At 37.8% G+C, this 24,812-nt stretch overlaps 2 protein-coding genes across 2 annotated transcripts in view; one reads left to right on the forward strand and one right to left on the reverse strand.

Annotated features, from left to right (window-relative positions):
* The first annotated feature begins 541 nt into the window (after nucleotides 1-541).
* EPHA5 (EPH receptor A5) overlaps nucleotides 542-24,812 on the forward strand; it is a 338,741-nt gene continuing 314,470 nt past the window's right edge. Inside the window, exon 1 of the mRNA XM_045771491.2 lies at nucleotides 542-731. Coding sequence (XP_045627447.1) covers nucleotides 542-731 — 190 coding nt within the window. The remainder of the gene's footprint in view (nucleotides 732-24,812) is intronic.
* Nucleotides 714-10,473, reverse strand: LOC148109560 (uncharacterized). Its single transcript, XM_087864393.1, has 4 exons — nucleotides 10,463-10,473; nucleotides 8,402-8,682; nucleotides 1,367-1,931; nucleotides 714-946 (listed from the first exon to the last, which is right to left on the reverse strand). Exons 1-4 carry the CDS (start codon nucleotides 10,471-10,473, stop codon nucleotides 853-855), a joined length of 951 nt encoding a protein of 316 aa, XP_087720519.1. The 3' UTR covers nucleotides 714-852.

Below are 24,812 nucleotides of genomic sequence, written 5' to 3' on the forward strand. Positions count from 1 at the left end.
CTCTCTGGGAATCTTTTCCTTTGCTCGCCTCTCTCGTATTTTCTCCACCCTGTGTTTTCTCAACTCCTTTCCTTTATCCTTAGCCACCCTGTCTTTTTTCTCCTCTTTTTATTGAGGATTTTTCTTGACTTAAGATGACTTGTCTCCCTTACCTACATCATTTCAGCCCTGAAGACTGAAAAGGAACGTTTATCTTCCCCTCAGGGACATTTTAAAGACCTCAATCCTTAAAAGTCTTAAGAGGCAGAGAAACAGGACGCGGGACCTTCTCGACACCCTTGAGTCCAGTCCAGAACTGCACTATCAGCTGTTACTAGTATTTAATTTAAGCCCACTGAAGAGAAGGGAGACAGGAGCCGGAAGCAAACTTCGGCCGCCTCAGAGGATCCGCGGTTCCCGCATTTGGAAGAGCCGCGTGCCAGAAGGCAAGGGACCCCACGGGGAACGCGGAGGGACCGCGAGCCTCCCTCGTCCCCTCCCTGAGGCCGAGGCCGTGGACTGAGCCGCGCGGGACAGCAGCGGCGGAGGCAGCTAGGAGAAGATGCGGGGCTCGGGGCCCCCGGGTGCGGGATGCCAGAGGCCCCCGGGCGGCGGCGACGGCGACGGCGACACCCCCAGCACCCCTGCGTCTCTGGCCGGCTGCTACTCCGCACCTCGCAGGGCCCCCCTCTGGACGTGCCTTCTTCTGTGCGCCGCGCTTCGGACCCTCCTGGCGAGCCCCAGCAACGAAGGTAGTGATGGGGGTAGGGACCGCAGCGACCTGGGGCGGCGGGGCGAGGCGGGGCCTGGAAGTGCGGGTCCGGGCGCTCTGGACGCTGCTGCGGCGAACGAAATCTCACTCCGCATCCCGAATTAACATTTGTCCGCTTTCGCTAGGCTTTTCGCTCCCCTCTGCTGTGTCTGGTTGCATTGTTTGACATTAGGTGCGGAGTGCTGGGCGAGGAACCTGCGTGTGGACCGAGGCTGGTTGGGGGGCTGGGAAGTTGCAAGCGGGGGGGGGGGGGAAGAGAGGTCTGAGACCACAGCCAGAAGGTTGGGTGCGGCTGGTTCTCACTTGAAGCGCGTGGGGAAGTGACATTTCGGGCTTGAAGGAGTGGGAACTGTTTGAAGCCCAGCGACAACGATCTCGGGAGCGGTGGGCTTTTAGAAACCGTTATTTGAGGCCGGTGATGGGAAATATTGTGGAGGTGGCTGGCTGCTTTTATTTTGGGGGAAAGTGCCTTCTGGAAGCTGTTATTTAGGGCATCGCCAGCTGCTATTCTGGGGTGGGTGGCAAAAGCTGTTATTTCTCGAGGGAGGGGAATGGCGAAGGAAAGAAAGCCCCCCACACTGTGGGGTGCCCTTCACTTTGGGGGCGCATACTCACACTGAGGCGAAATTGGAAGAAGGCGGGAAGGTGGGATGCGGCGGGAGGCGGAAGGGGGGTGGAGTGTCGCTGCCAGGAAGTTGCTGCTCAAACCCACCAGGGCTTGTGTCGCGGTGTTTGCGTGAGGGAAAAGCCCCGCTCTGGCCGGCACCGGATCCTGGAGTCCCCAACCCTTCTCCCCACCCCCAATCCTGCGCTCCGGACCCTGAAGGCTGTCTCCGCCTGCCGCTGGGCGAGTAGAGTCGGCCCCGCGGGAGCAGCACCTGTGCTGCGCTCGCTGCTCCCAGAGCTGTGCTCAGCTCCCGGGCCCGCCTCCAGGTCGGCGGGCCATCTTTGGCCCCGGGTCTGCTCCCGCCGAGCTTGCTCCTCTCACACCCCGACCGCGCTGGGTCTCCGCTCAAAGGCTCATTCCTTGAATGGGGGTGGGGGTTGTAGCAGCTCAGGTCCAGATCTGGGCTGCAAGAAGCGGTCAGCTCCACCACGAAAACATCAAAAACCCTACCCCCTAGCTGGAATATAGGGGTTTCGATTTGAGGCTCCGCGTGCCATGGGCGAGGCACAGAACCTTAAAAAATCCCGTCCACTCCTAGGGCAGGGGACGCTGGACCGGAAAGATGAAGCAGCAGCCTTCAGGGTCGTGTGTGTCCTCGTGACTTGCACGGGTTGTGTGGCTGTAGGAGAAGGCGCTGAGCTGGTTTAGGAGCGCTGCCAGCTCCCTAGGAACCGTGTGAAAGCAGGGCAGATCCAGAGTCCCTGCCCCACCCCATAAACTTCTCTCTTTAATCCTTACATTTATCGTTTTAAATCTGATTTAAGAATTGCAGGTAGCTCACTCTATCTAGTTACCTAGCTATGGCAATCTCCCATACCTACCCAAACAATCTGCATCTTTCCCCCTTCCCGATAAAGTTGAAAACATGTTTTAAGTCGTAGTTCTTTTATTAACCTCTCATGTTAGATTCATTATGTTAGAAGTACGGAGGATTATGACAGGGTTTGGAGTCCTTTTCTTAACTGTCTTATTCCACCGGAAGGGGCATCCTGATTTGAATTTAAAGAGTAATAGTAATAGTAGTGTCATTCATCCTTTCCTGTTCCCATTATATTTCATTTTTTTCCCAGGTGTGATGAGGCAAGGGGTTTATGTAGAGATGAAAGGGAAAGCTCTTGGTTAGGGAAGGGGAAAAAATGAAGTCTCAGGGAGGGTGACGCTGAATGGGCACAAGGGCCAGCACTGTGCCAGGGAGGAAGAGGCAGAGGGAACTGGAGGGAAGCTAGGAAATAGCACCGGTCTCTTAAGGTGATGTAAGCAGAGTCCAAATCTTCTGGAAGGTAGACTGGTTGATATCACAGACCTAAGAACCACAGGTTGTATTGTCCTTACGCCAGCTAGTAGAACACAGCAAAACTTGGGCTGTAGTGAGGTGGGGATTGCAGGGGTCTATCACTATTTCTCATAGCAGGAAATAAAATCGTATTAATATATATGACTTCACCTCATTCATTCCATCTCTACCCAACAGTTTTCCATCTTTCCATTAGTATATCAGACCATTACTTCTGTTCTATAAAATTTGTGCTCTTCTCTTTTGTTTCTGCATGTGTTACTATAAATAGAACAATAATATATTAAGATACTAATAACAGCAGTTTATTTATTAAAAGATTCCAACTGGAGTTTTCTGGTTTCTTTTTGATTGTTTATTTCTGGAAGGTCTTTGGAAGATCAGGGGCAGAAAGATTGGATGCATGCACTGCATCCATTAATAACTTCCTCTCATATACTTTGCCTTCTGCAACCTATAGATACTTAGTGATTTCCCAGACCTAATGGGTGTGCATGCACACACACACACACACATATATATGTTATATATTGTATAATACGAATGCTCCCATTATGTGAGGAAAAATTCAAGGCAGATAGATACAATGTGAGTTTACATTCATAATTTGTATTCTATTCATTTTTAAAATTTAACTTCGGTAGACATAAATAAGCAGAACTGAACAGGAAAAGCCAAACATATCTAGAATCTTAAATTGAGATGGAACGAATGTTAGGATATGTTGAATAAAAGACGATAAGAGGAAAATGTACTCTTTAGACTGAATTCTAAGAGAAGATAAATATATCTTTAGTTGTCTTTTTACATATATTAGGCATAAATTACATGTGGAAGAAACTTTGAACTACAGTGCAATACAAAACACGTTTATTATAAAATAATTCAGAGGCGTGTTTAGCAAGAAACTTATCTCTGAGATTGATCAAACAGGACAAACGTTAGCAAGTATATCAACAAGTGAAAATGTTAATAGATTTAATAAGTAAAGAGAACATGTCCACTGTTATGAATATTGGAGGTGGCCCTGAACTTATTCAGTAACTGCCACTTTTTGCTGTGTGGAGATATATTTGTAAACAAGCATTATTTGACAAGTGCTTTTCGCAGCAGGGATTCTTGGCCAATTACTGCTGAACAGCTCTGCATTGAAAATGATTCACCCGCAGTGAATCAAGCTTAATTCATTGAAGCTACAGTCAGTAATGTCCCAGTAAAGTGCTTCTGACAGTTGTCAGCAGTTTGTATTTGAAAAGTCCAGTTTCTTGTCTCTGAATATTTTGTATGTTTGAGAAGGTGGGGTGCAGGGACTCTTGGGGGAAGAACACACACATACATACATACACACACACACACACACACACACACACACACACACACACAGAGTGAAAAAATTTTAGGCTAAACTGTTAAACAATCATAAAATTGTAGATGTTTTCAATGGAAAGAAAGGAAAAAGAGTTTGTTTCAGGGTTTTTCTTGGTTTATAATAGGACCAGGCCCATAAAACAGATTGGAGGACATAATAGATTTGTAAAACTAAATGGCTTTGTTTTGTGGTCTTGTCATCCTGTTATAATTCATTTCCTTTTAGATAAAACGCAGGACCCCACAGAAAAGGGACAGTAAAATCATTCCCTCACCAGGACACTACTGAACAAACACAGAGAGCAATTACCCTTATTTGAATCTTAGGTGGTTGGAAGAAGAGGCCATGAAGAGTTTTGGCTTTTTGCTTTATAAACCACTAAAGTGGGGGTAAAGGGTTGACTCTTAAATTTTAAGCTTTTTTTTTTTTTTTTTTTGAGGTAGACAAAAATCTTGGGTGTCAGGGTGACAGGTAAGAAGATTTCATTTCCTCACAGAAGACAGAGAAGAGGGTGGACAATTCCTGCATTTACAATGAAAATTTTTCCTTTTACTGAAAATATTCTTTTTCTAATATCACGAGTTGTAAATACTATTAACTCTTTATTTCAATCCACATAGGATTAAAAGGGTTTATTTTTTTATACTTAGAAATGCATTACTGTATTTACCATTGTTTATATAATTAATACTCTTCTCTACAAAATGTGACCATTTAGAATATTTCTACATAAAATGTCAAAATTAGATGATACAGCTATTTACAGACAAACATCCCCAAACTATTTAATTAAATATTAGACTTTGTTCAGTATTGCAACCGTTGCGAAAATGACTCTGCTTTACCTATTTTCACTACATTTCTGCTGATTGATTTGACCACTTGAATCTCCTTTGTTTGGAGTGCTTTCTTATGTATTTGCTTGAATGACTAATTAATTTCTCTTTCATTTGGAAGAAACCTTTCTGCGTTTGACTATAAAAATAGACTATGATGTGTATTATTTTATGAACTAACTATAGCTATTTTTACTTATATAAGTCAAACTTAATGTTCTTTTTTTTAAAAATGTACTGCTAATATCTTAAAGACATAACTACTATAGAAAGTATTGATAACTCTTTATACTTTAATTTTTGCATTTAAATTACCAGATATATTTCATTTTACTAATGAGTAGTTTGAATTTAAATTAGCAGAGGTACCTAATTATTCAAATACGATTTATGCATTTTTGACCGTTTTAAAATAGTTTTGCAATTGTTTTCATAAAGCATCAAAATTAACTGAAGTTTGAACATGCAGCCTTGCTTATTATAAACTATTAAAAATTGATTGCAGTATTTGTCCATTTTTCCCTTTCAGAAAGAGTAAAATTTTTACAATAAAGCAATATGCAAGCAAAAAATGTAAATCATCACCTTAGAGACTCAGGATGATTCTTGCAGTTCTAATATGTCTGGTGAGTATGTATTTATCTGTAGAGCAGAATAGCTCCTACTGGTAGCTCTACTGAGTAAATACATGTTTCATTATTTTATCAAAATTTATATAATCAGTTGGTTAGGTAGTGATTTCTTCAAAGGAGTTATCCTAGTCTATTGTATACATGAGCACACCTAATGGTGCTTTTAATTCACATTAAAAATTTTATCTTATGTTTTATCCCAGACGAGGTGGTACACTTATGTTTCTATGAGTATGTACAAAGTAGATAAAAATAAAATGAGTTCTAAAGGTTTCATAAATACAGATTAAAATGTTCCATATTTTAAGAAGCTTAATAATACATATCTTTAATGTACTAAACAGTGGTTTTATTCAGTAAGAGGTATTTGACATAAGAAAGATAAGAGAATCTCTGATCTACTCATAATTTTTAAAGCACTATATAGTGATAAGAAAACTGGAAGATTTGACAGTAATTCACTGTGAAAATCTTTTATTGTTTCTATTAAAAATGTCTAAATGAAAAACTAAATGATTCAGTTTGAATTTCCAAAACAATTTGCATGAGTATTTAGAAAAGTCTCCTTTTATCATATATTTACTTTTCTCTTTTTAGTTTCTGACTTTCTAGACATTTCTTTATTCAGAGTTAATGAAATAGATTTTAAAGTGTTTGAAGAAGGCAAAAAAATTATTTTGCTGAAGAAAGAATGTTTAAAATTTTAAATTCAAATTTTAGAGAACAATTCATTTTTGATAATACACTTATTAACATATGCAAGGTGTCATAATAGGAACTTTCCACAAAAATAGTAGGATCAGTAATGCCACAAATTGTGTTATGAAATTGCTGTTTATAAATCAAGGTACAAATAGATAGTGGCACAGGTATTCTTGAATATTGAAAGTTGATTGGAATTTTCATTTTCTGACACTATAAATTTCACAGATATAGGATTTATTCATTACATTTATTCTGATCACATAAAATCTAATTTAAGCTCTAATTTAAAATTTATATTACAATAATAATAGAAAACAATGAAATGTAAAATGTAATTCTAATCAATGAATTTCCTGAGAAATAAAGATTTTTAAATTCCCTTTCTGCTTCTTTCATTAACATCTTAAAAAATTCTTACTTAATATAATCTGTTAGTAAAAGTGAAAAGTAAATTATAAAAAGGAAAAGCACTGTAAGGTACATAAGAATTTGAATTGTGTCTAGTGAAATGTGTAGTAATTTAAAGTCTTGTTGTTTTGTAAAAGCTTAAATCTTTCAACTATCTCTAATAAGAATCTCAGGAGTTACAAAGACATAAAATAAAACTAATGTAATAGGTGTACCACTTGGGAGTTTTTGAAAACTCTGTGGTTTAGCATGATGACGTTTATTAACTGTCATTTAGTGTTAGTATAATTTTTAAATGCTTTTTTTATCTTAGTGATTTAAAGAAACCCTATGGAGTCATTTCTACTTTTTAGAAATTGCTGGAAAAGCCTTTTTAAAAATGTGTGTGAGCATTGCCTTTAGCATACCGTTTACAATGTATTTCAGTTAAGGAAACCTGGTAGTTTTGGTTTGTAATTAAGGTTTATTCTAGCTCTTCTTTTCTTATAGGAACCAGAGCCTTTATTGTCTGATCAGTTTATGTGTTACTCTATTAATATCATTTAAATTGTTTCGTGTACTGTTGAAGAGCATACAAAATTTTGTTGGTCAAAAGTCGACCCTATGTCATGCATTCTTTCCTCATGTGTTCATGGCTTTAATCATGGTGCGTTTATTAAGCAGAGTGCGGTAATTTGGTCAGATGATGGTGCAGGTGCACAGGGACACATTTAGGGGTGTGTAGAAAGGTCATGGTGAGGCTGAAATGAGTATAGAGAGGTGTCAAGGTGGTATACTATGACCTTGATATTAATAAAAGTGCTTGGGTTTTATTTTTTATATTATTTTTTAAATACCATTACCCACCCCCCCCCCCACACACATACTCTAATTTTCTATTTGTTTCACTTTGCTCTGAGGATATAAATCATAGTCTAATGAAAAAAAAACCTCTTTAGTTCATTGTATTTCATTAATTTAGGTTTTTTTCTTCTTCTGTTCCTCTACTGTTTTGTTGAGTCATGCCAAATACTTGTGGTGTTAGACACCCCGCAGATTAAATAATTGGGATTAAAGTGTCTGTGATGATTCTAATTCTGTTTTAGTTGCTGGACTATTGCCCAGGCCGTCTTCTCCATCCATCACACATGTCTTCAGTTCTAACTAAACTGGGCCCATAGCTCTGTTAAGTAAATGATTAAATGATTCTGGTAAAAAAAAAAAAAATCAAAGAGCCAAAACCTGAGGGTTGAAATATTTTGCATATGCTTTGCGAGAAAATGTTCCTACTTGGAAACATGTTTCGGGCTAAGTATTGGAAGATTTAGAGAAAATACAGTCTGTTCTTTTACTCAGAAATGGGTAGTGTCTTTTTTTCTCTTATAATAATGTCACACTCTTATTTTTATCTGCCACGTCTCCCTTCCCCTGTCCCCCTCCTTCCTTCGATCCTTCCTTTCCTCCTTCACTTCCTTCCTTTCTCTCTCTTTGCAACCCTCCTTCCTTCCACCTTTCCTATCAGACACTCCATAATAGCCCATGCCTGCTATTTTTCAACACCCCCAAGGAAGTCATGATGTCAAAGTGAGTGAGAAGTAATAGTCTTCTGTTAAATAAGAAACTGGGTGGGACCCAGACTCTAAAGGTAAAGAGCATATTGTGTCAAACTAAGTCATACATCGTTTACTTAGTTCATAAATCAGAAACACAAGAATTTAAGGTATCTCTGTGAGTTTTATGTTTCTTGTAAGATAGCTCACTTACTTTCTTTACACTGGCTGTAACTTCCTGTTCCAGGATGCTTGTTAATGTCTTTTCTGTGGAAAGATAAACTCCGCAGGTAGATCCGGCTGGCACTGGTTCAGCCCAGCCGTCCTCAGCAGGAGCTTTCTCTGTGAGCCAAATTTTGGCTTTCACCCAGAGTCCTCCCTTGCCTTGCGTGGTAGCTGAACAAGTGAAGCTGGCCACCTGGTCTTGTGGAAGATAGCAGTGGACTCTCTTCTCCCTCAAGAGTTTTACCCTGGGCAGTGTAATGAGTCTCCTACAAGGGTGTACAACTAGCCTTCTGAGAAAAGCAGAAAATACTTGGAAACTGCTGTGTCTGAAGGATTTGAACCATGTCCAGTTTCAGATCATTATATTTGATTCCTCTGGAAGGGGGTGGGGAGAGACAATAACAACAGAACCACTTAATCTTACAGAATTGGAGTCACTGTTTTTTTATTTAAGCTTATGGAACAAAAGTTGAAAAATGATTAAATGTTATAGAATTATGGAAAAAGAAGCAAAAACAGAAACCCTGACTTTGAAATTAAAAAACAAACAAGCTTTATTTTTTGTTTGTTTGTTTTTGTTTTTGTTTTGTTTTTGGCTTCTTCATTGCTTACCAAACCTAAGTTCTATGGACACTTATTTGTTGTTGTTTTTTTTACCTCAGTTCATTTATTTGTAATTTGGTAGTGCCTACTTTACATAATTGTTGTGGAGAACAAACAAAATGAAACAACTTTCTAATTGTTAGAGCACTTCACAAATGAAAGTTCTGGGAGTGTGGCTGATGAACATTCTGCACAGTGCATATGCATGTGCACACCTCACTTGCTGGGTAGGATCAGGATACAGGAAAGCACTGTGTGCAGCAGTTTTGCTTTTAAACTTAAATTATGAGAGGAAACTTCCTTAAGAAGAGGAATATATACATATCTTACCTTTGCAAATCTAATAGAATTATGGCTTTAGTGAACACTTCACCTGTGCCTTAATGGAGTGGAAGTAGCCCATGTCCTTGAAGGCCCTGTAGCTTAATTTTAATTAACTTCACAGTAATTGTGCTTCATACGGGGTAGTGCAGAATGGGGAGATATAAAGACCATGAAATGAGCTCTATCATATATTAGTGGTATGGTCTTGAACCATCTACCTCAGATTCCACATAGTTAAAAAGAAGCGTTAACACACACTCATAGGGTTGTTGTGAAAATAAAATAAGAATGTGTATATGTTGCCTAATGAATTTCCTAGAGCAAAGCAGGTATACAACAGATATAAGTCCTGTATTTTCTCCACTACTGAATACAGGCTATTTGAGATAAGATTTCACAATCACAGGTCATCATCTCCCTTGCACTGGATGATTAAAGGGAAACTGGGACAGGGGAACAATCTAAAAAAAAGAATTCATGTGCAAATTTTCCATAGAGATATCCAAGATAAAAACCAATGACATGATGATGTCTGAGTTTTCTGCTGGTTTCCTCATTATTTGCTATTGAATACTGGGATTGATTAGGAAATAGAGAGAAAACCATCAGTCTAAGGATCATGGGTTGTAAATGTTGCATTTTACCTCATTATTCCCTAGGTAGAGGTCACATATTGCTTATTAGCCAAAAAAGCATATCAAGAGATATCTTCAAATATTTTAGATATTTAATCCTAGCGTAGTACGTTGTCAGCTTTACCTGATTGACAGATAGATAGGTGGATAGACAGATAGTCATTGAAATGACCCAGTGGATAGTTGGGAGAATTAAATTATTAGAAGTTTCCTAAAAAAGATGTCTGACATTATAATTTGACATCACTCTTTTAGTCTGAAATACACAATTTTCTGGTCTGTTCAATTCTATTCAGAATTTGAAATACTACTATGAAGTATAACTTTTTAAAATATTTTCAGAAAGGTTTTAATATAATTCTGTGAAGGCTTATCCTTTTTATATAGGTGAACATATACGGGTGTAAGGAAGTTTAGAATGTACTGTATTTAGAATTGCTTATGAAATGTATGACTCTATTTACATACTAATGAGTACACATACCTGTATACCATAGTTATAGCTAATGTTGATTATTGACATACAGTGTGTCAGACATTTGTACTAAGCAGTTTACATATATATTGATTTCTTTTCCTCAAAATGAGCTTAGGAAATTATATAATAATAATAGTAAAAATTATTATTATTACTATTATTATTATATTTTCATTTTACACATGAGGAAAGTGAGCAGGGAATGGTTAAATAACTTACCCACAATTGCAAATCTGAAAGTGGTAGAAATCTGCATTCAAACCCAGGTAATCTGACTCCAGCACTGCTCTTAACAACTTTTCTAGACCAGGAGACACTGTTGACTAAAGTCCTCCAGACTCCTATAGTCACTCTTGCCCTCATGATTTAAGTAATGGCTCATTCCATGACAGTGAGAAGTATTGTAAAGGTGCATACAAAAGTACATGTACAGTCCAGGGGATATTTTCTGTGCAGTTCACTGGCAGCTCCCTCCTTTTTCCCCCCCTCAATAAATACTTGATCAGCTGTTTGTCATGAGGCTCTTACGCTCTGATATACCCCATGTTGACATCTCCCCTTTCCATTGCCCAGAACCCCTCTAGCACAAGGCAAGATCTCTTCCCACACATTGCCTCCATTTCAGGGCATGCATTCGTCAACAATTTTTAAATTGTTTTCTGTTATTTTAGTATATAAGCAACCCAGTTCTCAATCCCCAGTCCAGGCTAAACTCTAGAATCAGGTTTGTGTACCCGAAATCCCATTAATTTTAATTCTCTTGGAGGAGTGATGGCTCTAAGATGGTAACACATTGTTCCTGACTTCTACCTTGCTCACAAGAAGAGCAACTAACAACTATTCGAGAACAAGAACAAGAGAATCCTGAACATGGGTTGAGGTTGAAGCACCTCTACACACCACGGAGACCAAGACAGACTACAATAGAAGGGTTAAGGAGCAGCTACACCTTGACCACATTGCCCCTCTCCAGACCAGTGCAACACAATGCAGAGAGGTCTCCCCTGAGCTCTGGTTCTTCCAGGGGGAAAAGACAACCGAGAGGGGACAAGAGCCCCTAGCATTGTGAGTCACTTTGTAAGATCTCCTGCTCTGATCTCACGCCATGGAAATTGCAGGAGAATCTGTGGGGTTCAGCCATGGGGAATCTTACTGCCACAGAGAAAGGGAGAGGGTCGTGCAACAACCAGCACATGGATTATGAGGGATGAAGTTCATATCTGTAGTGCCTAAGTAGTAATCCTAACCGGTGGTTTTGCTCATCTGCAGAACCAAGTCAGAGGCTTACTTTGACTAGGGAACAGGATAGGGTGCTGATCTGCCTGATTTGGATCCTCAAACAAGGAGTGTTGTCAGTCCTGGAGCCCAATTTGCCCATTCCCATTCAGGGAGCTGAATCCAGGCCCACCTTCTGTGGAGAGTCTCTTATGGTCCCATTGGGTCAAAAGGGCTAGAGACAACTCCTAGGAGGCTGTGTGGCCCAGCAGAGCTCACAGTGAGAGGCTGGAAGGCAAAGCCAATAGTGTGCAGACCAAAGCCAGTGGCTCTGTTCAGTTTAGAAACTTTGGATGTAGGTCAGCTTGAGTTAAGATGACAAAGAGCTTTACTGACTTTAGAGATGTTTCTTCCATTGCACCCCAACAGGGAATCTAATTTGTGTTTCTGCTCAATGCTGAATACATCCTTCAACCTGTTCAACAGGGGAACCGAACTGAAGCACACAGGAAACTGTATAGCCCATCCAGTAGCCTTACATACAGTGGCACTTGAACAAGGAACATAGCCTGTGTCTTTCCCCATCTATAAAGCAAAACCAGGGGCCTTATTTGACCAAGGAATCCAGTACACTGTCATACCTGATTCAAGTATGCAAACAATGAGCCATACATCCTGGGTCCTGTCCTGCCAGGTTAGAGAAGCAAATTCATAGTCCCATCTACTACTAAATATTGTACCCAGTCCCGACTATCTAGTGAGCCTGACCAGAGACCCAGGTAACTGTGGAGCCCATCCAACAGCCTCACTTTTGTGGAAAACAAAGCCAGCAGTCCTATCCAACTGTTATCAGCCAACAGTACAACCCCCATCCCTATCCTCACAGCTCAAATGGTTGCCTCTCCCAGAATAGACCATGGTAGCAGGCTTTACCTATTCAAGGACATTACCAGCAGACACACCCAAAAGTCCCAACTGAACTGACTGGTGAAGAACTGCATCTGTCAGAGCAAACCTCTCAATATAAGGAGTCCAGGATAAAAAAAAAAAAAAAAAAAAAAAAAAAAAAAAAAAAAAAAAAAAAAAATCAGATAAATATGACACCACTAAAGACATCTAATAATGCTTCAATAACTGACCCCAAAGAAATGGAGATCTATGAACTGTGGAACAAATAAATCTGAGCAAGCCTTTTAAGGAAGTTTAGTGAACTATAAGGAAACACAATTAAATGAAATTAGGAAAACAATGCATGAACAAAACAAGAAGTTTGACAAGGAAATAGAAACCATCAAAAACAAACAAAAAACAGAATTTCTAGAATTGAAAAATACAATAACTGTACTGCAGAATTCAATAGAAATTCTCAAAAGTAGACTTAACCATGCAGAAGAAGAATCAGCAACCTGTAGGATAAGACATTGGAAGTCACTCAGTCAGAGGAGAGAAAGAAAGAAAGAAAGAAAGAAAGAAAGAAAGAAAGAAAGAAAGAAAGAAAGAAAGAAAGAAAGAAAGAAAGAAAGAAAGAAGGAAGGAAGGAAGGAAGGAAGGAAGGAAGGAAGGAAGAAAGAAAGAAAGAAAGAAAGAAAGAAAGAAAGAAAGAAAGAAAGAAAGAGAAAGAAAGAAGGAAGGAAGGAAGGAAGGAAGAAAGAAAGAAAGAAAGAAAGAAAGAAAGAAAGAAAGAAAGAAAGAAGAAAGAAAGGAAGGAAGAGGAAAGAAGGAAGGAAGGAAGGAAGGAAGGAAGGAAGGAAGGAAGGAAGGAAGGAAGGAAGGAAATCCTACAAGAAATATGGGATACAATGAAAAGAAACAATATTCACATTATGGGAATTCCAGAAGGAAAAGACAAAAACAGATGGAATATATATTTAGGTGATAACAGATGAAAACTTTTTGAAGTTGTAGAGAGGAATAGACATCCAGGCTCATGAGGCCCAAAAGTCCCCAAGTAGGTTGAACCCAAATGGGGCTACACTGAAACACATTATAATTAAATTTTCAAAGACTAGGAAATAATTTTAAGAGTAGTAGGAGAAAAGAGAGAAGTTTCATACAAGGGAACCACCATAAGACCTTCATCACACTTTTCAACAGAAACTTTTCAGGTCAGGAGAGATGACAGATTCAAAATACAGAAAGAAAATAATTGTCAACCAAGAATTCTATCCCTGATGAACCTGTCCTTCAGAAACAAAGAAGGGATAAAGACTTTCTCAAACAAACAAAAGCTGAGGGAGTTTATTACCACCAGACTTGCCTTATGAGAATGCTAAAGGGAGTTATGTGAGTGGAAGTAATAGAATGTTAATTAACAATGTAAAAACACAAAAAATTTGTGTACATTTTACTGGAAATGGTAAATATATAGTCATAGTTAGATTCTGCAATATGGTAATAATGGTGCATAATTCACTTACACTTTAAAAGTTTTTTTTAAGAAATATAAATAACCAAAACTATAGTAATCTGTTATTAGTTATGCAATTAAAAAACATGTAAATTATAGCAGCAATAATTTAAAATGTGAGGGGAGGAGAAGTAAAAGTATAAAGTTTAGGAATTATATTGAAGTGAAGTTGCTATCCATTTAAAATATGTTGTTATAACCCTAAATAGTTTTTGTAAACCTCATGGTAATCTCAAGGGAATATCCTGGGTGATTACCCCAAAAAACACGATAATGAAGTCAAAGCATGCTAATACCAAAAGACATCTAAACACACACAAAAATGGATGAGAAACAAGGAACAATGGATCTATAAATTATTCAGAAATTAACAAAACTGCAGTGATAAGCAGTCCTTATCAGTCAATATAGGCATACCTCAGAGATCTTGCAGGTTTGGTTCCAGGCCACCACAATAAAACAAATAACACAATAAAACAAGTCAAATGATTTTGGGGGGTTTCCCAGTGCATACAAAAGTCATGTTTACACTACTGCAGTTCCTTAAATGTGCAATAGCATGATGTATAAAAAACAATGGAAAGGGACTCCTGGGTAGCTCATTTGGTTAAGTGTCTGCTTTTTGCTCAGGCCATGATCCCGGGGTCCTGGGATCGAGTCCTGAGTCAGGTTCCTTGCTCAGTGGGGAATCTGCTTCTCCCTCTGCCTCTGCTGCTTCCCCTGCTTGTACCTACTTTCTCTCTCTGTCAAATAAATAAATAAAATCCAAAACAAAAAACAAAACAAAAAACTGATGTAAATACCTTAATTAAAAACACTGTATTGCTAACCATCATCAGAGCTTTCAGCAAGTTATAATCTTTTTGGGGCTGAAGGGTCTTGCCTAATGTTGATGGCTGATGGCTGTTGAGGGCAGTGGTTGCTGAAAGTCAGGATGGCTATGGAAATTTCTTAAAATAAGACAAACAATGAGGTTTACCACATCAATGAACTCTTCACAAATTATTTCTCTGTTGCATGTGAAGCTGTTTGATGGCATTTTATCCATGGTAGAACTTCTTTCAAAATCAGAGCCAATCCTCTCAAACCCTGCTGCTGGCTTTATCAAGTAAGTTTATATAATATTCTAAACCCTCTGTTGTCATTTCCACAGTCTTCACAAAATCTTCACCAGGAGTAGATTCCATCCTACAAAACCACTTTCTTTGCTCAACCATAAGCAGCAGCTCCTCATGCCTTCAAGTTTTATTATGAGATGGCAGCAATTCAGTCCCATCTTCAGGCTCTACTTCTAACTCTAGTTCTCTTGCTATTTCCACCACGACTGCCATGACTTCCTCCACTAAAGTTTTAACTCCTCAAAGTTGTCCACAAAAGTTTGCAATCAACTTCCTCCAAACTCCTGTGAATGTTGATACTTTAACTTCTTCCCATGAATCACTAATGTTCTTAATGCCATCTAGAATGGTGAATCCTTTCCAGAAAGCTTTCAATTTACTTTGCCTTAATCTATCAGAGGAATCACAGCCTTATGAAATGTATTTCTTAAATAATAAGACTTGAAAGTCAAAATTATTCCTTGATCCATGGGCTGCAGAATGGATGTTGTGTTATCATTAGGCATGAAAATAACATTAATTTCATTGTACATCTCCCTCAGGGCTCTTGGGTGATCTCATGCATTGTCAATGAGCAGTACTATTTTGAAAGAATTTTTTTTTTCCTGAGCCACAGATCTCAATAGTAAACTTAAAATATTCAGTAAGCCATGTTGTAAACAGATGTGCCTTTGTCATTCATGATTTGTTGTCCCATTTCTAGAGCACAGGCAGAGTAGATTTAGCATGATTGTTTTTTTTTTTAAAGATTTTATTTATTTATTTGACAGACAGAGAGAGACAGCCACCAAGAGAGGGAACACAAGCAGGGGGAGTGGGAGAGGAAGAATCAGGCTCCCAGCAGAGGAGCCTGATGTGGGACCCAATCCCAGAACTCTGGGATCACGCCCTGAGCCACCCAGGTGCCCCAATTTAGCATAATTCTTAAGGGCCCTGGGATTTTCGGAATAGTAAGTGAGCATTGGCTCCAACATATAGTCACCAGCTGCTTTAGTCTGTAACAAGGGATTCAGCCTGGCCTTTGAAGCTTTCAAGCCAGACGTTGATTTCTCCTCTCTAGCTATGAAAGTCCTAGGTGACATCTTCTTCAGTATAAGGCTGTTTTGTCCGTACTGAACATTTGTTGTTTAATATAGCCACTTCTACTGATTAACTTAGCTAGATTGTCTGGATAACGCACTGCTGCTTCTCCATCAGCACTTGCTGCTTCACCTTGCACGTTTATGTTATAGAGATGGCTTCTTTGCTTAAACCTCATGAGCCAACCTCTGCTAGCTTCCAACTTTTCTTCTGCAACTTCCTTACCTCTCTCAGTCTTCACAGAATACAAGAGTTATGACCTTGCTCTGAATTAGACTTTGATTTAAAGAACTGTTATGGCTAGCTTAATCTTCCATCCAGACCCCTAAAATTTTTCTTCATATCAGTAAAAAGGCTGTTTTGCTTTCTAATCATTCATGTCTTCACTGAATAGCAATTTTTATTTCCTTCAAGGACATTTCATTTGTATTCACAGCTTGGCTAGCACTCTTGTACAAGAGGCCTAGCTTTTGGCCTATCTCCATTTTTGACATGCCTTCCTCATTGAACTTAATCATTTTTAGCTTTTGATTTAAAGTGAGAGATATAGGGGTCCCTGGGTAGCTCAGTTGGTTAAGCGTCTGCTTTCGGCTCAGGTCATGATCTCAAGGTCCTGGGATCGAGCCCCTCATCGGGCTCTCTGCTCAGCAGGGAGTCTGCTTCTCCCTCTCCCTCTGCCTCCTCCCCCCTGCTCATGCTCTGTGTCTGTCTCTCATTGCCTCTGTAAAATAAATAAATAAAATCTTAAAAAAAAAATAAAGTGAAAAATAAATAACTCTTCCTTTCATTTGAGCACTTAGAGACCACTGTAGGGTTATTAATTGGCCTAATGTCAGTATTGTTGTGTCTCAAGGAATAGAGGGGCTAGAAGAGAGGGACAGAGGGGGTGTGTGGCTAATCAGTGGAGCAATCAGAACACACACAATATTTATCAATTAAGTGTGCCTTCTTACATTCCAAAATAATTACAATAGTAACATCAAAGATCATTCACTGTTCACAGATCACCATGACAAATATAATAATGAAAAAGTTTGAGATATTGCAAAAATTACCAAAATGTGACACAAAGATGGAAAGTGAGCAAATGCTATTGACAAAATGTTGCTGATAGACTTGCTTGATGCAGGGTTGCCATGAACCTTCAATCTGTGAAATATGTAACATCTGCGATGCACAATAAAGTGAATTGCAATAAAATGAGGTATGTCTGTATAGTGACATATGTCAATTATTTCTCAATAAAACTGGAAAAAGAAGTATAGTTGAAAGAAAGAAAGAGAGAAAGAAAGAAAGAAAGAAAGAAAGAAAGAGAAAGAAAGAAAGAGAAAGAAAGAAAGAAAGAAAGAAAGAAAGAAAGAAAGAAAGAAAGAAAGAAAGAAAGAAACCCTCCATCATGAAGTGCTATCTATTGCTGATGATTACCCCTTGCCCTCTTGGGAACAGAGGGCAGTTTTAAAAATGCAGTTTTGCCTTAACTCATGGTGTTATATTTCTTAGGCAATACTACTTACTGCTTGTAACAAGTGAAGGCACTAAAAGCTTCAGTGAAAAATGTATTTACCCTTTTCTTTTATCTAAGCCAGCCCCTTGGGTGCTGTTTTTTTTTCCCTTTTTATATACAAAGTTATATTAAATATTTTATAATCACTTTTATGTAGTTTGTATTATTACTCTATAGTTTACCAAATGTTCTAACCTATATTAGTTTATGAGACTCTCGTAAAGAAAAAAGCCTGTAGGATAGATTAGATAAATCATTGTCATAAACAAAGGAATCAAGACAAGAAAATTTGATCTATTAAAAAAATCAGAACTAGTTGTAAAGCAAAAGTCTAACAACCGCAGAACCAGGAGTCCACTTCAGAAGGCAGTGTAATAGAGTTTAAAGAGTACAGGCTCTGGAGCCTCGCTGAACCACTTAGAGCTGTGTGACTTAGGCAAAGCTAGAAAACCTCCCTGTCCCTATGTTTTCTTCTTTGTAAAATGGAAATATTTATACAAATATTGCAAATATTAATATTGCAAAAACATCAATAAAGTGGTAAAAGTTCTGGTACATAATACACATTATATGTGTTATATATTACATGTGTTAAAAAAATAGTGTGGGTTGGTCCTCTGATATTTACCAAAGGGCTAATTTTCTACATTAGTGAACTGTCTATTATTCATTGTAAATGGAAATACCAGAAGAAGAATATTTGGCTTTAGTTTCACTGCTGAAGCAGCCTGTGTTTACTTCCTGGGTAAATCTTTTAGTAGGTCTCCAGTGATCTCATGCTGAAATCTAAACCCCTTGAGCCTAAGTAAAAGGTCTCAGTGATTTGCTTCTGGCCCACCTCTCCTGCTACTCCCCCCCCCTCCCCAATCCATCGCCCCAGGCTCCTGAGTGGAAGACTTGCTCTTAGTGCAGTTGGATTTTGGATGCTTGGTAGGAAACCCTCAGCTCCTTCCTTCACCTAAGCAATTTGATCATTATGCCTAGATGTATATGTCAGGACCGTTCCCCAATTTCTCCAAGACTGTGTGCCAGTTTTTATTCCTTATGAAGCTTATCACACTGAACTGGAATTGAGTTTTTCCTTGTTTGTACAGTTCTGATATTTGATCAGAATAGAAATCACTGTAAAAAGTAAAGGTTAATCAGAGAAAAATTCTTTTCTGAACTGAGAATTTCCTACTAACAGAGACAATGTGATTTGCCAACCAAAACAAGTTAATTTCCAGATAACTGGCAGTAGAGGCTTTTTTCCCCCTGTACTACATGCATCAATATGAAGAAAAATTTGCCTGTCTGTAAATTTAGTGAGAGCAAACCCCAATGTCTGACATTCCATATGGAATATCAGCAAAGTATGTTATATTCTATGATTTTATTTTTAATGAATGAATTTTATTAAGTCATGTCTTTGTTTCTTTAAAGACACTGCTTTTAACCACAACCAGTCTCACCTCATTACTGTTTTTTTAGTGGGGTCAATGTAACTCTTTTCCTAAGTTCATAACTAATAGAGTTTAGAAAATCTGCTATTATAGAGTCTTTTTCTGAACTGTGAAATTGCCAACTAAAAGATTGTATGATCTTAGCAACCCAAACAAGTTAATACCAAGAAATTTGGCAGTAGAATATTTTATTTTAAATTTACCAAAAACATCGATGAGAAGAGAGTTCTACTGATTAGAACATGACTGGAAAATAATTAGTAGATATCCTGTGGTCCCTCTCCCTTTGTGCTTTAATCAGCTATGGCTTCTCCCACCCCTTCTTTCTTATGAGAAATTTTCAGAGTTTATATGAACAGAACCACTATCAGCCAACATAAAATAATTTTTTTTCTGCTTTAAGTGTGATTTAATTTTACCTCTAGAAAAACAATTAATACAAAATATCTGTTTCTTAATGATTTAAATTTCTTTGGAGGGGATGGATTTACTCTTTCACTTGTTCTAGATTTCCTAGATTATTTAGACTGTCACTTACTTTATGAAGCACTTTAGATTTATAACTTGGTATGAATTCATAATATTGCAAGGAAAATGGGCAACATCTACCATGTGAATAGAATGACGTTAAAAAATAAATTTATTAAAGGAGAAAGTTTAGAATGTAATGATGAATGGCTTTTTAAGTAGAGTTCAGTTAGTGTTTGGTTAGTGTATTTAATTATAACAAGTAACTAGTTAGTATATCTAAGGAACTCTCCCTTTTGAACATATTTTTGTTTATTCTAAAAATTCTAGCAAATATATCAGAAGTATCAGTGGGTTGGGGTGCCTGGGTGGCGCAGTCGTTAAGCGTCTGCCTTCGGCTCAGGGCGTGATCCCAGCGTTCTGGGATCAAGCCCCACATCAGGCTCCTCCACTAGGAGCCTGCTTCTCCCTCTTCCACTCCCCCTGCTTGTGTTCCGTCTCTCGCTGGCTGTCTCTGTCAAATAAATAAATAAAATCTTTAAAAATATATATATATATCAGTCGGTTAATATTGTATTCTACTGAGCCAAGAATCCTTCCAAGTGAATCTTTCTCTAGATGGAAGGGATAATAATGGTAATTGCTGTGAAGACTATTACCACATGATCTCTAATTCTCACAATAACCCTGTGAAATGGATATTATTATTCCAGTTTATTAGTGGGAGGTTGGGTTTGGGGGAAATTAAGTAACACGCATTCGGTCACACACAAAATAAACTGACAAGATAGGAACCAGGTGTGTTTGATTCTGAAACTCTTGGTTATACCCACTATGCTAGAGATTACATTCATGTAAATGTACTTAGTATTATGGTTTACACTTTATTTACGCATATAATTTTTCAAGGAAGGAGTCATGTTTTATTTCAAAAATCACATGTTTATAAGAAAATCAATTAATATAAGAATAATACAAATTAGGCAATGTATATAGAAACGTGGAAAACTTCTATCAAAAAAACTCACTACCATCAATGATAAAGCAATTGGATAGAAATATTTACGTGCAAGCTTTCTGTTATATAGTTATCATTTCCTGGTAAGAACCCTCTCAGTTTATATCAGGAAAAAACATTTTTTTTTTTCCTGACTTTGGGATTTCAGAGAAGCTGGTTACAGTGGTATTTGTGTTTGGGGTATTGAGCATGGCATGAATAATAGTCTTAACAATTTTTCAAAATACACAGAACTGATTTGCATTTAATACGTTTTTAATATAAGTCATTGTTGAAAGTCAAGGACATAATATTAGTAGTGGTTTTCAAACTCTCTCTTTTTTTAAAGAAGCAGAAAGTCATTCAAAAATCACTGTGGAAACTCAATATATGAAACAGATAACAGAGTCGTTAGGTTTCCTGGCTGTGTTTTTACTTCTCCCTGCCTTTATCTGTTTGTGCCTCTGAGATATCTCTTTAGAACAACAGAGACATCATGGATTGAGTGTGAAAACTGCTATGTTAAAATATAAAGGGAATGTTGCATAGAAGATCAGTATACTATGATTGACTTGTAGCTTTCTGACAGTCTAGCTAAAAAACAAATTATAATATGCGTTAATGTTTACTTTGAAGATTTATTTATATTTTTGAGAGAGAGAGAGAGAGAGGGTATAAGCAGTGGGCAGGGCACAGGGAGAGGGAGAGAATCCTCAAGCCAACTTCCTGCTGAGTGTGGAGTTAGCCAAGGGGCTTGATCCCAGGACTCTGAGATCATGACCTGAGCTGAAATCAAGAGTCTGTTGTTTAACCACCTAAGTGAACCAGGAACCCCATGTGGTAAAGTTTACTTTGAACCAAGTGTTCAAATCTAGTGTCCTAACCTAGAGGTGCTCATTGCAACCAACCTCAAAACGCTATTAAATATACCATGTCTGGACCCTCCTAGACTCACTAAATGAAATTCATTAAGGTAAGTTCTTTGGAAATCTATAGTTTAGAACCTAGGAAGCTGCAGAGCATCCATAGATAATTTTGAATTTTGTCACTGTTAAAGAGCCCTTACTTAGAACAGAGCTACGCAAAGTGAGATCTGTGGCCTAGGACTGATGGCAGCCTGCAGTGGTATCAATACAAAGATTAAGAGTTAACTTTTCCAGACTCTTACGACGATTTGATATTGCCACAACAATCCCGCTGTGCTATAGGTAGCTTTGCCACATTGAAAAGAGTATAGTCCAGTTCTAATGTTGTCTGACTCGAATTGAGTATAAGAATCACTTGGGTAGTGGGGATTTTCTAAGATGCAGTCCCCTGGGCTCCACCTAATATCCTAATTCTGTAGGTTTTAAAAGAAGCCAATGGACTTACATTTCTAAAGAGGACTGTAGGTGATCCTAATGCTGATGAGAGACACATCACACTTTTATTAAAAAACAGTAAGTATATCTAAGATATAGATGGCACACATAAATGACTAACACTCAGAAAATGCTGTATAAATGTATTTTTTAAATTAATCTCAAAAAGGAGCGTATAGAAATGTGCTAAGGCTAAAGGTGATGTATACTATAAATTGGATAACACTAGACACAATAAGGAAATACAAGATAGAGATATAAGTTGAAAAGTTGTAAAAGCAAATACCAAAATGCAAAATAAAAAAAAATATTCTAAGTATGGTTTGCTAAATATTAAGTGATAGTGCCATTGATATCAGGACTGATCCTCAAGGTATATGATTAAAAAAAAAAACCCTTTGCATTTTTAAAAATATTACACGCATTTTGAATGTGTTTATATATATTCATAAATACCAAATTCAGATAATTATACCCTAAAAGAGTCTGACTCAAGGGACATAGAAGAATTATTTCTCAGGTAATATGTACTCAAGCAAGTGTCTACTCTCAGGACCAAGCAATGGGAAAGTTGAACAGTCAGCAAGATACTATCTGTTTTCTTCACTAATATATCCCCAGGGCCTAGAACAGTTCTTGGTACTTAAATAGATGTTAAATAAATACATGTTGAATGAGTGAACCCTCATTCATTGATGGTGCCATATTCCACAGAACTGGAATAGAAGTTAAGGCAGTGAGCCTTTTTCCTCAGTTGTTTATGCATTATCATAGAGGATTGTATTAGGTTGCAGAGAATACAAAACTGTTCATCAGTGACTTAAGATGTAGAGGGCTTGTATTTTAAATATTTGGGAAAGAAATTTCAAGGCAGAAGTTTGTTGATTTGCTTTCAGTGACTTCATGATGTCAGGATTGCAATCATTGCAGGTTTTTTTGGCCTTACTCTCAAGTTTATTGTCTCATGATTGCAAGAAGGCTGATGCATCTCCAAGCATCACATCCAGTTCAGAACAAGAAGAAAAAGAGAAGAGCTAAGAATCATTCCAGCAGCACTATTCCTTCAGCTAGGACAACAAAACTTTCCCAGAAACTGGCAGGCGGATTTATATTTATATCTTATTAACGAGACCTGTGTAACAAGGCCACCAGATCCAAAGAAGGCTAAGATCATAGAAACATGATTATCATTATTGATTAAGGACAGTCATGACCCACTGTATGGTGCTAGACACGTTGCTACTCCAAGCACAGTAAGAATCTGATACCCAGGAAGGAGAAAGACTGTAAATATTCAGTAGGCATAAAAAGCATCTTTGACAATACCACAGAAAATTTAAAATACTTTTACTTTATTTCTTTCTTTACTTTTCCTTTCTACACTTTGTAAAAGGAAAAATAGCTAAGTAGTGAGGTTATATTTTGGCCAAAAATAGACTTTAGGCTCCAGGCTAACTAGACAAAAATGACTGCTACGAGATCATCAATCTTATACCCTGCTAAGATATATAATTCATTGTATTTAATAAACTGACTTAAAAATTACTTTCCTGTCATCATGAATGCTGCTAGCTATTTTGAGTTGGGTAACTATGGCTAGGTACTAAAATGTTTATATTCAACCACCTAATATTATTGGCCACAAGATTTGTTCCTACTTCAGTCTGTATTGCTGTACATTTTGACTAGGTTTTCATGACAAATCATTACCCAAAGATTTTTTTGTAATATATTTTTTTCTATTTTAGATAATAAAGAATCATTATGTAGGGGGCGCCTGGGTGGCACAGCGGTTAAGCGTCTGCCTTCGGCTCAGGGCATGATCCCAGCGTTATGGGATCAAGCCCCACATCAGGCTCCTCCGCTATGAGCCTGCTTCTTCCTCTCCCACTCCCCCTGCTTGTGTTCCCTCTCTCGCTGGCTGTCTCTATCTCTGTTGAATAAATAAATAAAATGTTTTAAAAAAAAAGAATCATTATGTAGGGTTTACATCAGCATTAAATTTTAATTAAGCTGTAAGACTGACATAAGCATAATGACTGAAGTTGACAGCAAAAATTTGGGTCACTTTTCATTTTACAAAAAGGGCTGCTGGGCTACTCAGTTTTTTCACTCAGTTTTTTGGGAAATGCCATCACCTTAAAATGCATACTGTGAATTTGTACAAGTTTCTGTTTTAGTTCATGTTCAAATCCAATCATCATTTATCCTACCCTGAAGGCCTGAAAGCTAATGATTATATAGATTGTTTTGCTGTTTGTGGTATTTCAGTCAAGCATTAGGGATAATTAGGGACTGGGGTAAGGATGCATTCAAAACAAAGAATCAGCTTAGCATATATTTTCCATTCTATTTCTATGTGCTTTTTGACATCTAAGAACAAAGTATATTTGAACAAATATATGCCCTGTTTTGCCCCCAATTAACATGTGTAAAGCATAATGAATAATAAAATTAAAAATTAAGAAAAGAGGGTTCATAATTATTTTGTTGCTTACCCTTTCACTTTCAAGGATCCTGTAACTTAATTGAATCTTTGGAAATTTGATACTAAACTTGTAACTTACTTGAAACTTGTTGGAAATTTGATACTAAACTTTGAGTTACCCAGGAAAAACTAATGTCTTTTCTGTTTAGGTTAATATATCTGAAGATTTCCATCTTATATATAGTACTATTAGAATTTTATGGTAGATGCTGGCTTCTGTAACATACTATTCACAATTCATTGATTTAATAAAACTCATTGAGATATAGGAGTTAA

The sequence above is a fragment of the Ursus americanus genome, chromosome 8 (assembly GCF_024610735.1).
Source record: "Ursus americanus isolate L20-20 chromosome 8, mUrsAme1.1.p, whole genome shotgun sequence".
Lineage (NCBI taxonomy): Eukaryota > Metazoa > Chordata > Mammalia > Carnivora > Ursidae > Ursus > Ursus americanus.